The 19041-nt window shown below is 42.9% G+C and overlaps 1 protein-coding gene across 1 annotated transcript in view; it reads left to right on the forward strand.

Annotated features, from left to right (window-relative positions):
* Positions 1 to 18610, forward strand: part of LOC138974178 (uncharacterized) — a 64194-nt gene extending 45584 nt beyond the window's left edge. Inside the window, exons 8-11 of the mRNA XM_070346882.1 lie at positions 2681 to 2801; positions 6910 to 7048; positions 11116 to 11246; positions 15060 to 18610. Of these exons, the coding sequence (XP_070202983.1) occupies positions 2681 to 2801; positions 6910 to 7048; positions 11116 to 11246; positions 15060 to 16560 (1892 nt within the window). The 3' untranslated portion in view covers positions 16561 to 18610. The remainder of the gene's footprint in view (positions 1 to 2680; positions 2802 to 6909; positions 7049 to 11115; positions 11247 to 15059) is intronic.
* Positions 18611 to 19041: the final 431 nt, after the last annotated feature.

The raw sequence follows: 19041 nt of genomic DNA on the forward strand, positions 1-19041 counted from the left end.
CTGATCAAGCATTAGAATGTTGGTATGACACCCTACTACCTATAATAAACAAGCACGCACCTATAAAGAAAATGAGAGTAAAACATCCTAAACTTCCACCCTGGATGTCCAATAAAATAACTGAAGCCATGGATCAGCGTGACCTGTTAAAAAAAGCTAAACAGTTCCAAGATTATAAAACAGCTAGAAATAGGTTAAAAAACATGGTTCGTGACTCAAAGAAAGCTTACTTTAATAAACTCGTTGAGAATAACCGGGATATCTCGCAGATCTGGCGTGCACTAAATTCACTCATCAGAGGTTCCACCTCTAACTCCACCCAGATCCCCCGTCACTTAACGCCAGACATCTTTAACTCTCACTTTTCGTCTGTAGCTACCTCTCTTAGCAACCCTGACAATGCCTCTCCCAACAACTCTGACAATCTATCCCTCTACTGCAAACAAAAGACGGCGAATAAAGCACCCTTTCAAATCCCACCCATTGCAGTGCACGAATTAGGACGACTGATTTCACAACTTCAGAACAAAAAATCTTCAGGACTTGATGAAATCAGCAACCACTTATTAAAACTCTCCCTTCCTTACACAGTTGACTCTCTCACATATATCTTTAATCTCTGCATACAGCGCAACACCTTTCCGCAAGCACTAAAGAAAGCTAAAGTTATTCCTCTCCCCAAATCCAAAAACACTTCTGATATTAGCAACTACCGCCCTATTTCCTTACTCTCAGTACTATCAAAGCTTCTTGAAAGACATATTCACATTAATCTCACAAAATACATGGACCGTTTGGCCCTTTTCCACCCCTTGCAGTCTGGTTTCCGCAGTAACCACTCATGTTCTACTGCGCTCTCGCTTTTGACAGACAAATGTCTGTCAGCCATAAATTCCTCCCAGCTCTCTGGGGTCGTATACTTAGATTTTTCTAAGGCCTTTGACCTCGTTGATCATAAAATTCTCCTCAACAAATTATCACTATATCTCAATGGATCTGACTCTCTGTCTTTCTTTCAGTCTTTCCTTGAAAACCGATCGCAACAAGTCTATGTACATGGTGCGTACTCAAGAGAGGAGTCCGTGTTATATGGAGTACCCCAGGGCTCTGTCTTAGGTCCTATTCTTTTCTGTATTTACGTTAATGACCTTCCACTTCACTTCTCTGACAACTCAGTAGAATGCCACATGCTCGCTGATGACACAACACTACGGACACAAAATAGACGTCTTGAAAATATTCAACAATCTCTTCAGCACACCCTTAGAGACATCTCACAATGGTGCTCTGAAAACAACATGGTCCTAAACCCTCTGAAATCTAAATCAATGGTAATTACAACGCGCCAGAAGCATCAGTTGTCCCCCCTCTCACTAGATCTCACCATCAACGGAAACTCAATAGAAAAGGTTAGCGAACACAAACTGCTAGGCGTGATTATCGATGATAAGCTTAGGTGGCATTCCCACATTGAACATCTGTGTAAACGCGTTTCAAGAAATTTATTCCTACTTTCAAAACTTCAGTCAGTCATAACTTTAGACGCCCGAAAAATGTTCTACAACGCCCACATCAAACCTCACATTGATTATGCCTCTGTCATCTGGGATGGCTGTAGTGATGCATTATTCAAAACTATAAATTCTCGTCATCGTAGGTCAGCTAAACTCATTCTGCCTGACCCATCACTAACTACTGACGCAAAACTGACAGCCCTCAATATACCTCAACTTAAACAACAGCTTTTATTTAATAAATCAGTTTTCATGCACAAGATCCTACATGACCAAGCACCCGAATATCTAACTCACTTGTTTCAATCAACACCTTCTCGGTATTCCACTTTCAAGCATAATCTGGCCTGCCCGAAGCCACGCATTGACATATTTAAAACTAGTCTTTCATACTCGGGAGCTTATGTCTGGAACTCCCTACCTACATGCTTAAAATCGACCAGTAACCTTAAAACATTCAAAACACATCTGCAAAAATACATTCAAACATCACTTTAATGTAATGTGCCTGGTTGCTCAAACGTATGTGTGCCTTTTATCCTTCTGAAAATGTGCATGTATGTGTCTTGCGTCAACTTGGTGTGATAAGAATACATTCTCGTGTATTACTCCTTCTAGTATCTAAGATAGTATTACTGCATTTTATATTGGCATGGCGATTCCTTCATAATCTAAGATGGTATATATTAGGTCATGAACTTTGCTACCTGATCCTTTATTTGGTTAGTGTGTCGTGTTATGTTGGCTTGCCTTATAAGTTAGTTGATCTTCTGTGTGTGTGTGCGTGTGCGTGTGCGTGTATATATATGTGTGTGTGTGTGTTCTGATAATGTATGGTTGTATATCTGTATATCACATGTCGATAAAAAATGATCTTATTCTTATATTACTATTATTGCGTGTGTCTGCGTTTCATCATAAAAAGTTTGTTCCTATGTATTCCCATTTCGATTATAACCATTTTGCTTAGATCAGGACTAGCTGTAAGAAAGGTCCTACGGACCTAATGCTATCTTTCCTGTAATAAAGTTCAATGTTTCAATGTTTCAATGTTTCTCTCTCTCTCTCTCACATACGCTTTTAACCAAGGCTACAGACGGTTAGATGTTTATTAGCATTAACTGTAACTAAATACATCTAACCCAGACTGATGGCTGTGATTTCAGTGAACCATTACAAGTGTCCGCTGTGCGACATGACGTGCCCCTGTCCGTCAGCCCTCAGAAACCACATGCGCTACAGACACTCAGATGAAAAGCCTTTCAAGTGTGGGCACTGCGAGTTTAGGTATGGTCTGGCTGTCTGTGTGTGTGTTTGTTGGGCAGTCTTTGTGTCTGTCTGTGTGTTTGTTGTTCTGTCTGTGTGCCTGTTGTTCTGTTTGTTAGCACTGATGAACCACATGAAAAGCCATTCAAGTGTGAACATTGTGAGTTTAGGTATGGTCTGTCTGTCTGTGTGTGTGTTTGTTGGTCTGTCTCTATGCCTGTACTGTCTGTGTGTTTGTCAGTGCTGAAGAGAAACCTTTCAAGTGTGGACACTGCGAGTTTAGGTAGGGTCTGGTTTGCTGGCTGGTTGGCCCTGAGTGTGTGTGGGTGTGCAGGGCTGCATCTGAAGGGGGGATGTGTTGGCCCTGAGTGTGTGTGGGTGTGCAGGGCTAGATCTAAAGGGGGGATGTGTTGGCCCTGAGTGTGTGTGGGTGTGCAGGGCTAGATCTAAAGGGGGGATGTGTTGGCCCTGAGTGTGTGTGGGTGTGCAGGGCTAGATCTAAAGGGGGGATGTGTTGGCCCTGAGTGATTGTGGGTGTGCAGGGCTAGATCTGAAGGGGGGATGTGTTGGCCCTGAGTGTGTGTGGGTGTGCAGGGCTAGATCTAAAGGGGGGATGTGTTGGCCCTGAGTGATTGTGGGTGTGCAGGGCTAGATCTGAAGGGGGGATGTGTTGGCCCTGAGTGTGTGTGGGTGTGCAGGGCTAGATCTAAAGGGGGGATGTGTTGGCCCTGAGTGTGTGTGGGTGTGCAGGGCTAGATCTAAAGGGGGGATGTGTTGGCCCTGAGTGTGTGTGGGTGTGCAGGGCTGAATCTGAAGGGGGGATGTGTTGGAGTCCTTGGTTCAGGAAACGGACTTACCTGGGAAATGCTCCTTTTTTCTCAAGGAGAGAGCCAAAATACTCCTTTCAAATGCTAAATTTCAACAGAATCTCCCTCGATAGCTATGTGTGTATTTGTTAGTGAGTGTGTGTGTGTGTGTGTGAGTGTTTGTGTTTTTGTGTGTGTGTGTGTGTTTGATTGGTCCACCTCATTAAAGCCTAAATGATCGGCACTCAGGCAAGAGTAAAATCGGCTTTTGCGCGTGTCTGGCACTGAAAGCTTTTCAGTCTGAACCTTGAGGAGTGCTGCATAACACAAACAGTCTAGCAAACGCCCTCTTTGTGTGTCGTGTGTGTGTCAAGGACCAAGACAAAACGCCCTCTTTGTGTGTCATGTGTCTGTCAAGGACCAAGACAAAACGCCCTCTTTGTGTGTCGTGTGTCTGTCAAGGACCAAGACAAAACGCCCTCTTTGTGTGTCGTGTGTCTGTCAAGGACCAAGACAAAACGCCCTCTTTGTGTGTCGTGTGTCTGTCAAGGACCAAGACAAAACGCCCTCTTTGTGTGTCGTGTGTCTGTCAAGGACCAAGACAAAACGCCCTCTTTGTGTGTCGTGTGTCTGTCAAGGACCAAGACAAAACGCCCTCTTTGTGTGTCGTGTGTCTGTCAAGGACCAAGACAAAACGCCCTCTTTGTGTGTCGTGTGTGTGTCAAGGACCAAGACAAAACGCCCTCTTTGTGTGTCGTGTGTCTGTCAAGGACCAAGACAAAACGCCCTCTTTGTGTGTCGTGTGTCTGTCAAGGACCAAGACAAAACGCCCTCTTTGTGTGTCGTGTGTCTGTCAAGGACCAAGACAAAACGCCCTCTTTGTGTGTCGTGTGTCTGTCAAGGACCAAGACAAAACGCCCTCTTTGTGTGTCGTGTGTCTGTCAAGGACCAAGACAAAACGCCCTCTTTGTGTGTCGTGTGTCTGTCAAGGACCAAGACAAAACGCCCTCTTTGTGTGTCGTGTGTCTGTCAAGGACCAAGACAAAACGCCCTCTTTGTGTGTCGTGTGTCTGTCAAGGACCAAGACAAAACGCCCTCTTTGTGTGTCATGTGTCTGTCAAGGACCAAGACAAAACGCCCTCTTTGTGTGTCGTGTGTGTGTCAAGGACCAAGACAAAACGCCCTCTTTGTGTGTCGTGTGTCTGTCAAGGACCAAGACAAAACGCCCTCTTTGTGTGTCGTTGTGTGTCTATCCAGGCTTTCCCATGGAATAACAAGAGCATCCTTCCACCAAACATTAGCAGTGTTGCTGTTTCCTTTTTCAGGGTGAAAATGTTTTCCTGAATTTATTTCACTGATTGACAAAGGAGTCAATTATGGAATGAATTGACAGCAAATGTTGACTCGGCACAGAAGTCAATGATGGAATGAATTGACCAGCAAATGTTGACTCGGCACAGAAGTCAATGATGGAATGAATTGACCAGCAAATGTTGACTCGGCACAGAAGTCAATGATGGAATGAATTGACCAGCAAATGTTGACTCGGCACAGAAGTCAATGATGGAATGAATTGACCAGCAAATGTTGACTCGGCACAGAAGTCAATGATGGAATGAATTGACCAGCAAATGTTGACTCGGCACAGAAGTCAATGATGGAATGAATTGACCAGCAAATGTTGACTCGGCACAGAAGTCAATGATGGAATGAATTGACCAGCAAATGTTGACTCGGCACAGAAGTCAATGATGGAATGAATTGACCAGCAAATGTTGACTCGGCACAGAAGTCAATGATGGAATGAATTGACCAGCAAATGTTGACTCGGCACAGAAGTCAATGATGGAATGAATTGACCAGCAAATGTTGACTCGGCACAGAAGTCAATGATGGAATGAATTGACCAGCAAATGTTGACTCGGCACAGAAGTCAATGATGGAATGAATTGACCAGCAAATGTTGACTCGGCACAGAAGTCAATGATGGAATGAATTGACCAGCAAATGTTGACTCGGCACAGAAGTCAATGATGGAATGAATTGACCAGCAAATGTTGACTCGGCACAGAAGTCAATTATGGAATGAATTGAGCAGCAAATGTTGACTCGGCACAGAAGTCAATGATGGAATGAATTGACCAGCAAATGTTGACTGGGCGTGTAGAAGGAAGCAAGGCTGTAGATTTGTTGTATTGTTTGTGTTTTGAGGGTGTCCCAAGCTGAATGATGCTCTTATCCCATCTGAAAGCCTTAACACATCCATGGGGATTTAGATCTGTGGTGATTTAGATCTATAGTGATTTAGATCTGTGGGGATTTAGATCTATGGTGATTTAGATCTGTGGGGATTTAGATCTGTGGGGATTTAGATCTATAATCACTGTGGTGATTTAGATCTGTGGTGATTTAGATCTGTGGTGATTTAGATCTGTGGTGATTTAGATCTATAGTGATTTAGATCTGTGGTGATTTAGATCTGTGATGATTTAGATTTATAGTGATTTAGATCTATGGTGATTTAGATCCATGGTGATTTAGATCCATGGTGATTTCGATCCGTGGTGATTTAGATCTGTGGTGATTTAGATCTGTGGTGATTTAGATTTATAGTGATTTAGATCTATGGTGATTTAGATCTATGGTGATTTAGATCCATGGTGATTTAGATCCATGGTGATTTCGATCCATGGTGATTTAGATCCATGGTGAATTAGATCTATGGTGATTTAGATCTGTGGGGATTTAGAACTGTGGTGATTTAGATCCGTGGTGATTTAGATCTGTGGCGATTTAGATCTATGGGGATTTAGATCTATGGGGATTTAGATCTGTGGTGATTTAGATCCGTGGTGATTTAGATCTATGGGGATTTAGATCTATTGGGATTTACCGACACGTTCAACAAGGGAAGGACGTTACATGTACCATGAAAATATTCTTCATGCTTTCAGCACAAAGTTGTCCTATGATCTGTATAAACACCTGTCTATGTGCGTCTCTTTTTCTAACCTTTCATTCGCTCGGCTTCCTGACGAGTCGGCGAAAACTGATTCTATCAAGATAAGTTTTGTGTGAATATTTGTTTGTCTGTTCACTTAAAAGACCGTTGGGTCGAAATATCTGTGAATGTATTGTTTTGTCAATAACAAACGTTCCAACAACCTACCTTTCTTGTTTTTTTATTCATTCTTTTTCTAACCCACAAACCCCCTCCCCCTCCCCTCCCCTCCCCTCCCCTCCCCTCCCCCTCCACCTCTTCCTCCTCTGAAGGAGGAGCAGATGAAGAAAATGTAGATTAATAGCAGTCCATACGTTTTCAGCGCCAAGTCATCGTACGACCTGCGTAAACACCTGGACAGCCACAACGTGGAGGACCAGTTCACCTGTCACATCCCTCACTGTCCCTTCTCCGCCCGGTCCTACAGCAGTCTGGACCTGCACTTCAAGAAACACCATCAGGTCTGTACACTTGATCCACCTGTTACTGTCACATCGCTCACTGTCCTCTCTCCTATAGCAGTCTGGACCTGTACTTCAAGAAACACCATCAGGTCTGTACACTTCCTTTGATCCTCTTCTTCTGGCTGTCTCTTTCAGATCAGTATTTCAGGAAGCATCCGATTCACGTGATATTCATAAACACTGAGAAACTGAGGTCTTAAAAAGAAGGGAGTCTTATAAAATAGGTTTGTTTGTTTTTTTGTTTGTTTGTTCGTTTGTTCGTTCATGGGCTGAAACTCCCACGGCTTTTACGTGTATGGCCGTTTTTACCCTGCCATTTAGGCAGCCATACGCCGCTTTCGGAGGAAGCATGCTGGGTATTTTCGTGTTTCTATAACCCACCGAACTCTGACATGGATTTACGATTACAGGATCTTTTTCGTGCGCACTTGGTCTTGTGCTTGCGTGTACACACGGGGGTGTTCGGACACCGAGGAGAGTCTGCACACAAAGTTGACTCTGAGAAATAAATCTCTCGCCGAACGTGGGGACGAACTCACGCTGACAGTGGCCAACTGGATACAAATCCAGCGCGCTACCGACTAAGCTACATCCCCGCCCTTTATTTATTTTTTATATATTTTTATTTTTATTTTTTATAAAAGAGGTAAATTTAAAGACATCACGAACAGAAAATGTAGAGAAATAAACAGGTCTGAAAAGAAGGGAAGTGTTGAAATGAAGCGTTGCACTGTACACACACTGTACACACACTGTACACACACTGTACACACACTGCACACACACTGAGGATGCTTAGTTCGAGTGTGCTGTATATCATTATATCCCATGACCTCCCTTTTTTGTCTCTGTTACTTCAGTATGGGTATATATGTTGTATTTTTATAGCTCAATAAATACATCATGGACTCAAAAAAATATATGATAGTGCAGATTCCGATTTGGGCGAAGAACTACTTTGCTCCCGACCTTTGACCTCGCGCCGAACAATGTGACACATTTGTATGAAGTTCCAAAATCGTATTGCACGGCTCAGAAAACCATATCAGTTGCACGCAAAAATGAATCTCAGAACTGATCTGATGTATGAGATGCAATAAGCAAACGTTTCTTTCATTATGAAAGCAATGCAGGTGGGAAAAAACGAACATTCAACTTACAAGATAACCAGATGCTAGCGAACCAAAACAAAAACACGAGTACCCTCCCCTTGCTTCGTTAGCAGACGACTTTTGAGAATCTGTCAGACCGTCCTTACCTGGCACGGTTGGGCTTCGCTATCATCAGCTGTTTCACGTGTTTTGCGAGCAAGTCTACTCTTTTGCCTGGCTCTGCAGTAAGTCCACATTGGCGATGAAGGTATCTAAGAACTTAACATGTGTGTATTTTTCCGTAATCCAGTCATATTCTTTCAAAATGCAATCAAGCGGCGGTGACAGACTTGGGTCCTGTTTTCATCGCATCAATACCAGTTTAGGTTCATGCAAACACACTCGCAAAACAGTTTATCATGTAGATACATTTCAAATAGGGAGCAAATGGTTAAATCTACATATGTGTTCCCTAAAATTTGCTTCTCTGTCAATAAGACTAATTGTATAATAATGCGTTCGAAAAAAACAACGTGGAATCGATTCTGAATCGAGTCGAGTAAGCCAAATGGGGGCCAAACCGGTTTCCCCGTTCCGCCGACCTGAAACGCAAAAGAATTGTGCGCTTCAACTAAATGGATTTCTATACGACTTCATTACTTTCTTGCAACTTATGAACCTTTACTTAACGCTTTTAAACGGTCTGAAAGTAGTGTTACCGCGTACTTATAGATGCACTCATTCGTTTTATTTTTTCAGCGACGGTCACTTAGTTTAAGGTTGCAAAAAGGCCATGTCTCGCTGAAAACACTGTTTCACACTCCACAGATCGCAAAAGTGCCGCTAGTAGTCTACACTTTGTGTTTGATGGTAGAATGGGATATACAGATTACAACACTCGTGGTTTTTTATATGGCTTGTATTTCAGTCAAGACCCAGCGGGAATATCAATCGAGAGCCACTCGCCAAAGGCTCGTGTCTCCCGATGATATTCATCCGCTGGGTCTTGACTGAAATACAAGCCATATAAAAAACCACTCGTGTTGTAACCTATACATATTACAACATCAGATTTACAGTTCAGCAGTGTCTGAAGGGAGAACACTTGTTCCTGTTTCCTCAGGAAATGGCTTACAGTGTGAATCGTCCTCTGTACAAAACATTTAACTATGTCAAACATAATGTTTATTCTGAGCGTCCAGGTCATTCAGACGCTGTGAAATGTAATGGGTAGCGTGCAGACGCAGTACTTACTTCACCTCTTTTCTGTCATTCTGAGCACATTTTAAGAGTAAACATGACATATGTATATATTTTTCAATTCAGGAGAAATTGAGAAATACGATGTAATCATTTATAAATCTGTTGGTGAAAATTCGATTTTAATGACAACTTTAATGAGCAAACTTATTAATTAGTTTTTAAGCCTCTAAGCTGAAATGTAATACCATAGTCCGGGCTTCGTCGAAGATTACTTCACCAAAATGTCAACCAATTTGCTTCAAAATTGAGAGCGTGACAGTGCTGCCTCAACTTTCACAAATAGCCGGATATGACGTCATCAAGGACATTAATCGAAAAAATGAACAAACAAGTCGCATAAGGCGAAAATACAATATTTAGTCAAGTAGCTGTCAAACTCACAGAATGAAACTGAACGCAATGCCATTTTTCAGCAAGACCGTATACTCGTAACATCGTCAGTCCACCGCTCATGGCAAAGGCAGTGAAATTGACAAGAAGAGCGGGGTAGTAGTTGCGCTAAGAAGGATAGCACGCTTTTCTGTACCTCTCTTTGTTTTAACTTTCTGAGCGTGTTTTTAATCCAAACATATCATATCTATATGTTTTTGGAATCAGGAACCGACAAGGAATAAGATGAAAGTGTTTTTAAATTGATTTGGACAATTTAATTTTGATAATAATTTTTATATATTTAATTTTCAGAGCTTGTTTTTAATCCGAATATAACATATTTATATGTTTTTGGAATCAGCAAATGATGGAGAATAAGATAAACGTAAATTTGGATCGTTTTATAAATTTTTATTTTTTTTTACAATTTTCCGATTTTTAATGACCAAAGTCATTAATTAATTTTTAAGCCACCAAGCTGAAATGCAATACCGAAGTCCGGGCTTCGTCGAAGATTACTTGACCAAAATTTCAACCAATTTGGTTGAAAAATGAGGGCGTGACAGTGCCGCCTCAACTTTCACGAAAAGCCGGATATGACGTCATCAAAGACATTTATCAAAAAAATGAAAAAAACGTTCGGGGATTTCATACCCAGGAACTCTCATGTCAAATTTCATAAAGATCGGTCCAGTAGTTTAGTCTGAATCGCTCTACACACACACACAGACACACACACACACACACTTACACACACACGCACGCACATACACCACGACCCTCGTTTCGATTCCCCCTCGATGTTAAAATATTTAGTCAAAACTTGACTAAATATAATGATAAAAACGGGTGGGGATATTATATTCATTAAACGGGGGTGGGGATGTAGCTCAGTCGGTAGCGCACTGGATTTGTATCCAGTTGGCCGCTGTCAGCGTGAGTTCGTCTCCACGTTCAGCGAGAGATTTATTTCTCAGAGTCAACTTTGTGTGCAGACTCTCCTCGGTGTCCGAACACCCCCGTGTGTACACGCAAGCACAAGACCAAGTGCGCACGAAAAAGATCCTGTAATCCATGTCAGAGTTCGGTGGGTTATAGAAACACGAAAATACCCAGCATGCTTCCTCCGAAAACGGTGTATGGCTGCCTAAATGGCGGGGTAAAAAACGGTCATACACGTAAAATTCCACTCATGCAAAAAACACGAGTGTACGTGGGAGTTTCAGCCCACGAACGCAGAAGAAGAAGAAGATATTCATTAAATTGGGGGTCTTATAAGGGGGTGTCCACTGTCTGGCCTTCCCTGCTAATGTTTATCATGATGACATGTGTCCACAGAACATGGATGTGGATTCGACGCGCTACAGGTGTCACGTGTGTAGCCGGGTGTTCCACCGCGGCTACTCTCTCACCTTTCACCTCAAGAAGAAACACCACTTCCAGTGGCCGCCCGGTCACAGCAGGTTCAAGTACGTCTTGCGTTTCTGTTGTTGGTTGAAAACAAGAGTTGTTACCATGTTGTTGGTTGAAAACAAGAGTTGTTACCATGTTGTTGGTTGAAAACAAGAGTTGTTACCATGTTGTTGGTTGAAAACAAGAGTTGTTACCATGTTGTTGGTTGAAAACAAGAGTTGTTACCATGTTGTTGGTTGAAAACAAGAGTTGTTACCATGTTGTTGGTTGAAAACAAGAGTTGTTACCATGTTGTTGGTTGAAAACAAGAGTTGTTACCATGTTGTTGGTTGAAAACAAGAGTTGTTACCATGTTGTTGGTTGAAAACAAGAGTTGTTACCATGTTGTTGGTTGAAAACAAGAGTTGTTACCATGTTGTTACTGGGAGCGGGGAGACTTTCACAGGGAAGCGTGTCAGACTTTGATTTGACATCCTTAACTCATTGTCTCCCAGGTACGGATATATCCGTACCCACTCATATGGCTCTATCTGACCAGGTACGGACATATCCGCTCAGACTGTTAGCTTCAGTTGCTTCCTGTAACGTCCATCTAACGCCTGCATTCCAGCGGGTTGATACACAGTTACTACACAGTTACTACATTTCTGAGTGACCTGCTGCAGCGTCTGCAGTGTCTGAATGTTTGTTGTACAGTGAAACCCCCTTTTAAGACTCCCTCTTGTTTAAGACCTGATTTTGTCAGATTATTGGAGGTCTTAGAAGGTCTTTCACTGTATACAACAACTCGCCTTGTATTGGAACAAAGTCTGAAATGCTTGTAGTACACCAAATACTGCCTGGTAATAGACTTGGAAATGTTAGTGACTTCTTCTTGTCGTTCGCTACTGTCAATATTTCATTTTTGAGTCACTTGAGAAAAAGTGACTCTATGTAATCGGTCAGTGTTAGTCTGTCCAGCCGGCCGTCCGTAGACACCACCTTAACGTTGGACTTTTCTCGGAAACTATCAAAGCGATCGGGCTCATATTTTGTTTAGTCGTGACCTCCAATGACCTCTACACTTTAACGATGGTTTCGTTGACCTTTGACCTTTTTCAAGGTCACAGATCAGCGTCAAAGGAAAAATTAGACATTTTATATCTTTGACAAAGTTCATCGGATGTGATTGAAACTTTGTAGGATTATTCTTTACATCAAAGTATTTACATCTGTAGCCTTTTACGAACGTTATCAGAAAAACAAGGGAGATAACTAGCCTTTTCTGTTCGGCAACACACAACTTAACGTTGGGCTTTTCTCGGAAACTATAAAAGTGACCGGGCTCAAATTTTATGTGAACGTGACTCATTGTGTTGTGAATAGCAATTTCTTCCTGTCCATCTGATGCCTCATATAATATTCAGAACTGCGAAAGTGACTCGATCGAGCGTTTGCTCTTCTTGTTGAGATTTGCGTGGATCAATGGTTGGTTAAGGTGCGCCTGTTAGCCCAGATCCTCCGACTTCAGCCCTTCGGAGTTACCCCGCCCTTAGTTCCTGGCTCCAAAACCTAACCCTGGGAACACATGGGGGATTTCTTACCGGGGGTCCCACCCCGGGGCTAGAGCTTTTAATGCGGCTCTTACTCGCATGGTGTAACTGTCATTGGACACGTAGGGCATTTTATAGGGTTGTCAGTGCCATCTGCCAACCCACCCCGTCCTGGTAGAGACGCCGCTAGTTAGTCCAGGACTGCTTAGTCTATATTCGCAGCTGGCCCCCATATATAGGGGCCGTTCCCCTATCCGCCACCTGGGGACCCGCCGGGTTGAGGATAGTCGCCCCCTTACTGAATTGGAAGTAATCTGTTCCCGGGAAATGTTAGTGAGAAAGATGCTGCAACTGAAGCAACCAAGAGAGCTCTTTGATAGTTTGTTGTGGAACAGTTTGAGTGTTCAGCAAGGCCAACCCCTGTTTGGAGGATAGCAGTAGGAGAGAGGGGTATGGTGATGTCTCAGAAGGGGAGATGCTAGTGCCAGGTTGTGTGCTTGTCATTGTGAGTGTTTGGAGGATAGCAGTAGGAGAGAGGGGTATGGTGATGTCTCAGAAGGGGAGATGATAGTGCCAGGTTGTGTGCTTGTCATTGTGAGTGTTGGGGAAGGGCCTAGGGCACAGCTGTTCCTGGCTTGCGTTTTAGTTGTGGAAAGGTTGAGTTAAAAATAACCAAGGCAGAGGGAATCATTTGACTACCAACAGCTGCAGCCAGCACGCAGTTACGCTTGCTTGCTTGTTTTACCCAAATGCTTCCGTGCTATACCGGCAGAGGTAACCTATCAGTGGCTGGCACCAAGCTCATGTGTTATCTGTGCTGTGGGGGAAGGGTGGGTGCTAAAAATAGCTCAGCCTGCCTGCAGCTAAGGAGGCAGCAATGAATCCCTGGGAACAGCCGTGAGGGTACATTGTATGTCTTAATTACTTTGTTGTTAAAGCGGGTAATGTTAGTTGTTATTTGATTTTGCGTATGAATTATGATTGTTGCGGCACACTTCACTCAAGGAGTCTCTTTCTTCAACTTACAAAACCAAAGGGCAAGTTGAGGGTTATACAAACGCCTCAAACCAGACAGAATTGTTCTTGTTCAGAGAAAGAACAATGTAATTGTCATTTAAATAATGCTTTCAGGGATCGCGCTAGCTTTTTAAAAAACGCGTAAGTCATACGCAACGAAACGAAAAAAACGCGTCACGGACCAATATTTTTGCGTACTACGAAAACACGTACAGACACAAACAAAACACGCACGAAAGACTTAAAGACACTCCTTACCTAAATACGGCGAGTTTTCCTGTCGAACTCCGCGCACGCCTGTCGAATAACACCCCTGCTGTCTCCAACCTTCGGGCCTTGCGAGTTTGTTTCCCGCTCTAATACGACTAGACACACTTTCCGCCTTTTGGAAGCGCGAGATGGGAGAGCAGCTAATGTCTGTTTCATTATCCGACAAGACATTATCTGGTAATACCCTCGTTACGTTCGTTTGCGATACTTCGATGCAAAAAGAAACGGACTTTAGTTTTGACGCGCAGATTTCATGTGTGTCGTCACTTCTCGAGCCCTATAGTCAGTTTCAGGATCGGGTGATTATTCAGTCAAGGGCCGACCAGATTTGGACGCCGTTTTACGGTATATGCGCCGCAGGCCGTTTTGTGCGTCGCGCGGGAATTGCCGAGTGGCCACACATCGACGATTTTTTTCACAACGCGGTATCAGTGGAGCGGGTCACCTGACAAGAAGGTTCAGTTGCATTCGACTGCCGCGCCGCGAGCGGCTGACGTCATCGCTCTGGTTTGCTCTGATTGGTCAAATTTCCGTCGTTCTATGTCTGTGTCATAGAAATTAGAACACGCGCTATTCTTCTGCAAATAACGCTTCGCGATCATTGCACGCTGCGGCGCGCCCAACGGGGCCGTTTTGAGCATAAGTCAAATGTGGACAGGGTCGGCCGGGAGTGTCTGGACAGGCCTTCAGAGCAAAAGCGCTGCGTAAAGACAAGAAAAAGTTACAATATTTTTGCGTATGGCTTACGCGGCGCGGCGAAAAAAACGCGTCAGCGACTTTTAAAATGCGTCAAATACGCAAACATCGTGCGTAAACGCGATCCCTGTGCTTTGCTGATAGTGCTTGAAGGTAAATACAATACATAATTACTTGGCATTCTTTTTTGGGGTCAAATTTGATTAACAAATATAAGCATCTGGAAAGAAGACACTTTTGTGAAGATATCTGTTTGAAATGAAGCTGTGCAGCACCAAAACTTTCATGAGCAAAGATTTTAATTTTGACTGTTAACACAGTGTTCCAACAGATACCCAACTTGGCGTGTTACAGATACAAGATGCACTCCGACGGCTTCCTGCGTCTGCAGACCGTTCGCTACGAGAGTGTGGACGTGACCGAACCCTCCGCCTCCAACGGTAAAGGCAGTGAGGTTACCTCCGCTGCAGTGCCGGCCAAGAGCCGCAAGAAGAAATGCATCGTCACCACCTCCGTCACCGCGCCGCCACCACAAGACAGTGACGATGCTGGTGACGATGATGGTGAAAACGGCGAAGAAGAAGAGGGGAGGAACAGTTTGAGGATTGATGTGAATAGTTGTGAACCTGCTCCCATCTCTACTGATGATGCTAATAATCCCGTGGCGATCAAGGCGTCCAAGAGAAAGAACCGGACCAGAGCTAGGTCTTCCAGGAAGAGAAAGTCTGGCGGTAAAGAGTCTGATCGTCCCGTCGGCAGTGCAGAGAACAACACAGAGAATGGTGAAAGGACTGTTAGAACTGAAAGTGATGCCGACGTACTTGCAGGTAATACTGAGGTGATAGCGAGCAATGCTGAAAATGATGCTGATGCTGAAAGAAACAGCGCTGGATTAAACGGAATGGAAAGTAAGACTGCCCGTAAAGCCAGGGCGAAAAGAAACAGGGCTACTACTGGATCTGGGACAAGAAAATCCGGACGCAGGTCTGAAAGCAAGAACAAACCTCAAAGTGAAGAAACTGGTGTGGAGCATGCTGAAAACTCAGCAGAGACAGCCGTAGTCAGTACTCTGTCAGCGGACTTGCAACACACTGACTCTTCTGTGAGAGATTCGAACCACTCAGGACTTGAAGCTGCTTCTGGAAACCTTTCAGTAGATGAGGGCACTGTTGTGGCAAAATCTAGCCGCAAAAGAAAGCGACAGTCAAGGTCACCGACCAAGCGGAAACGAGCGACCTTGACACAGCAAAGCTTTTTAGACGAGTGCCCGCCAGAGATGGTGGAGATACAATGGCAGGACGAGCCTTTGACAAAGCCTGAATCATCGACTGGTGAACTTCAAACCCAGAGAGGCTACGAACGAACTGGGGCAAGGCTTTATGAAGAACAGCAGTCTTTCATTGAGCAGTCGTCAGCTCTTGGTGCTGAAACCAGAATTATGAGGATAAACACTGGTCCGTGGGTTAACAATATGGAAAGTGAACTGACAAGCGTGCAGTCTTCAAGTGCTTACGGGTTCAGACAAAGAAATGTGTACGCAGCCGAACAAGTTTCGGTTCCAAGTGTACAAGGCTTGGGTACTGAAACATATGCTGTGTATAAGAATTATGACCACACTGAAGAGTTTGGTACAGTGGAACAGACAGGGGAGCAACAGAGTGTGGGTGTGGAGAGTGTTAGCATGCCTGACTCTTCCCACTTGCAGGCCTTGGGGTTGCGAGTGGCGGAGTACGGAGATTCGGCGGAAGCAAACCTGCACATGCTGGGCGACGTGGCTCTCACCAGCCTGAGGGTGCCTAAAGAAAAAACACCTGTCCTGCCGACTAGAACTAGTAGAAGGACTAGACGGAAATAGGTGTGTGTGACTTTGTGTGTTTGTGTTCGTGTATGTGTATATGTGTGTTTGTGTGTGTGTATGTATGTGACAACACTGTGTTTGTGTGTGTGTGTGTGTGCATACGTGCGTGTATGCGTGCGTGTGTGTGTGTGTGCAAACTATGCCAAAGTAGTTTGGGATGGATTTAAAGAGACCCACATTCTCAGAAACTTAAACATGATTAATTGTATTTATTCACCTGACTTGTTCATAAAAGAGATTCAGGACTTCTTATCAATCTTGTGAAGCTTGGACACATTATTTGAACATTGCTACAGCAGTGCATACAGGAATAATCAGAAAAAAACTAATCAACTACAGTTTTAGATAAGTGGTTGACATCAGTTGAAGTGTGTTTCAATACTCGCTTTCTTTTTTGTTTACAAATCCCAGATTATGAGTTGGTACCTAGCTAATGCAGATAAGAAATCAAAAAACAAGAAATGTTAGTTTATGGAACATTTAACTATACACAAAACAAGACATTCACAAGAATTTCAATCTATCGATCTCTAAAGTGAAAGAACACAATAGACACAGCAGATAAATGATGATGACTGGTGATCACTTATATATATATATATGTGGATGTCGCTTTTTTGTAAGATGGCACTGTATGCGGGTAGGTGCTCTGACTCAAACTGTCAAGATTGCTTTTGGTTGGATTTTGCCCATTACTTTGGACGGTTGGACGGTTGTTTGAGGGTGTGTTTTTATTTCTTCATTTTTTTGCAGATGATTGATATTTGTTAGATATCACTCACTAGCTCAGTAATTCATTTGAGGTTTTTGTTTCTTTCGTTTTTGCTTCTTTTTTTTCCACATGATTGCTTTTTGAGTCACTTGAGAAAAAGTGACTATGTAATCGGTCAGTGTTAGTCTGTCCGGCCGGCCGGCCGTCCGTAGACACCACCTTAACGTTGGACTTTTCTCGGAAACTATCAAAGCGATCGGGCTCATATTTTGTTTAGTCGTGACCTCCAATGACCTCTACACTTTAACGATGGTTTCGTTGACCTTTGACCTTTTTCAAGGTCACAGGTCAGCGTCAAAGGAAAAATTAGACATTTTATATCTTTGACAAAGTTCATCGGATGTGATTGAAACTTTGTAGGATTATTCTTTACATCAAAGTATTTACATCTGTAGCCTTTTACGAACGTTATCAGAAAAACAAGGGAGATAACTAGCCTTTTCTGTTCGGCAACACACAACTTAACGTTGGGCTTTTCTCGGAAACTATAAAAGTGACCGGGCTCAAATTTTATGTGAACGTGACTCATTGTGTTGTGAATAGCAATTTCTTCCTGTCCATCTGATGCCTCATATAATATTCAGAACTGCGAAAGTGACTCGATCGAGCGTTTGCTCTTCTTGTTATTGGATTTCAATCATTGACTCAAAAAGTGGTTTTAAGGTTTTCATTTATCTGTGCGCATTTTGCAGACAAGATTGTGTACAACAATACAAAACCTTGCCTCTCCAAGTAGTCCCCCTAACACTGTATTGAAGGCGTTGGCTGGAGGAAGGCTCAAAGCTAACCAGTGAGGACGCATTACATTAACAGTCATTTGTGTTATGTTTTGCATTTATCTTTTACCAGTCAGTCATAAAACAGACTACAATTTACAAAACCAAATATTGAAGTGACGTTCATGGCTCTGTTTTATCATGTAAAAATTAGAAACTCACTGGAGAAGAAAGGAAGTATCTACTGCATTACTTTTGATTTAGGGGTGGATTGTTTACCATGAATAGGCACATGGCTGATTAAGTACGCAGTATCTTATGGACTGCACACTTTTACAACATAATAGTTTGTAGCAAAACAATACATTTGCATGTCTCACACTTGGCAATATGTACATGTATGTATTATTGGTTTGTCCTTTATATTAGCTGATATTTTTTCTGCTGCTAATTTCATTGCTAAGAGTTACTTTCTTCTTTTTTTCATGCACGCTTTATCAATGTTCTTTAGTCTTTGAATGGACTGAAATGAGATTGCAAAGAATAATTTTTTCTTTCATTTTTGCGTCATGTGCGCTTTGTGAGTGTTCTGTAACCTGTGAATGATTGAAAATACGTGTGAGTCTGATTACGTTCGGTTGTATGTGTGTTAACTGTAGCAGTGTGATGGTCAGAATGATAATGTGTACAGTTGTCTTTCAGTACTGAAAAGCATGTGTATGTTTGATTAAATCTGGTTGCATTCATCTTTAAAATAAACAATACAATACAATACAATACAATACAATACAATTGTATTAACATTTAAATGCGGGAAAACGCAAACCCTTCTTCAAAATATGCATTTTGAAGCAAAGTTAGTCATCGCAGAAGCAGTAGCTCGCCTTTAATCCAGACAGAGATCAACAACTTTGTGGTAAAATGGGAAAATGCAGGCTGAATCGAGTGTTAACCAGCTTACCAGTTCATAGCCGGTTATCCCCTGTGAGA

The sequence above is a fragment of the Littorina saxatilis genome, linkage group LG8 (genome assembly GCF_037325665.1).
Source record: "Littorina saxatilis isolate snail1 linkage group LG8, US_GU_Lsax_2.0, whole genome shotgun sequence".
Taxonomy (NCBI): domain Eukaryota; kingdom Metazoa; phylum Mollusca; class Gastropoda; order Littorinimorpha; family Littorinidae; genus Littorina; species Littorina saxatilis.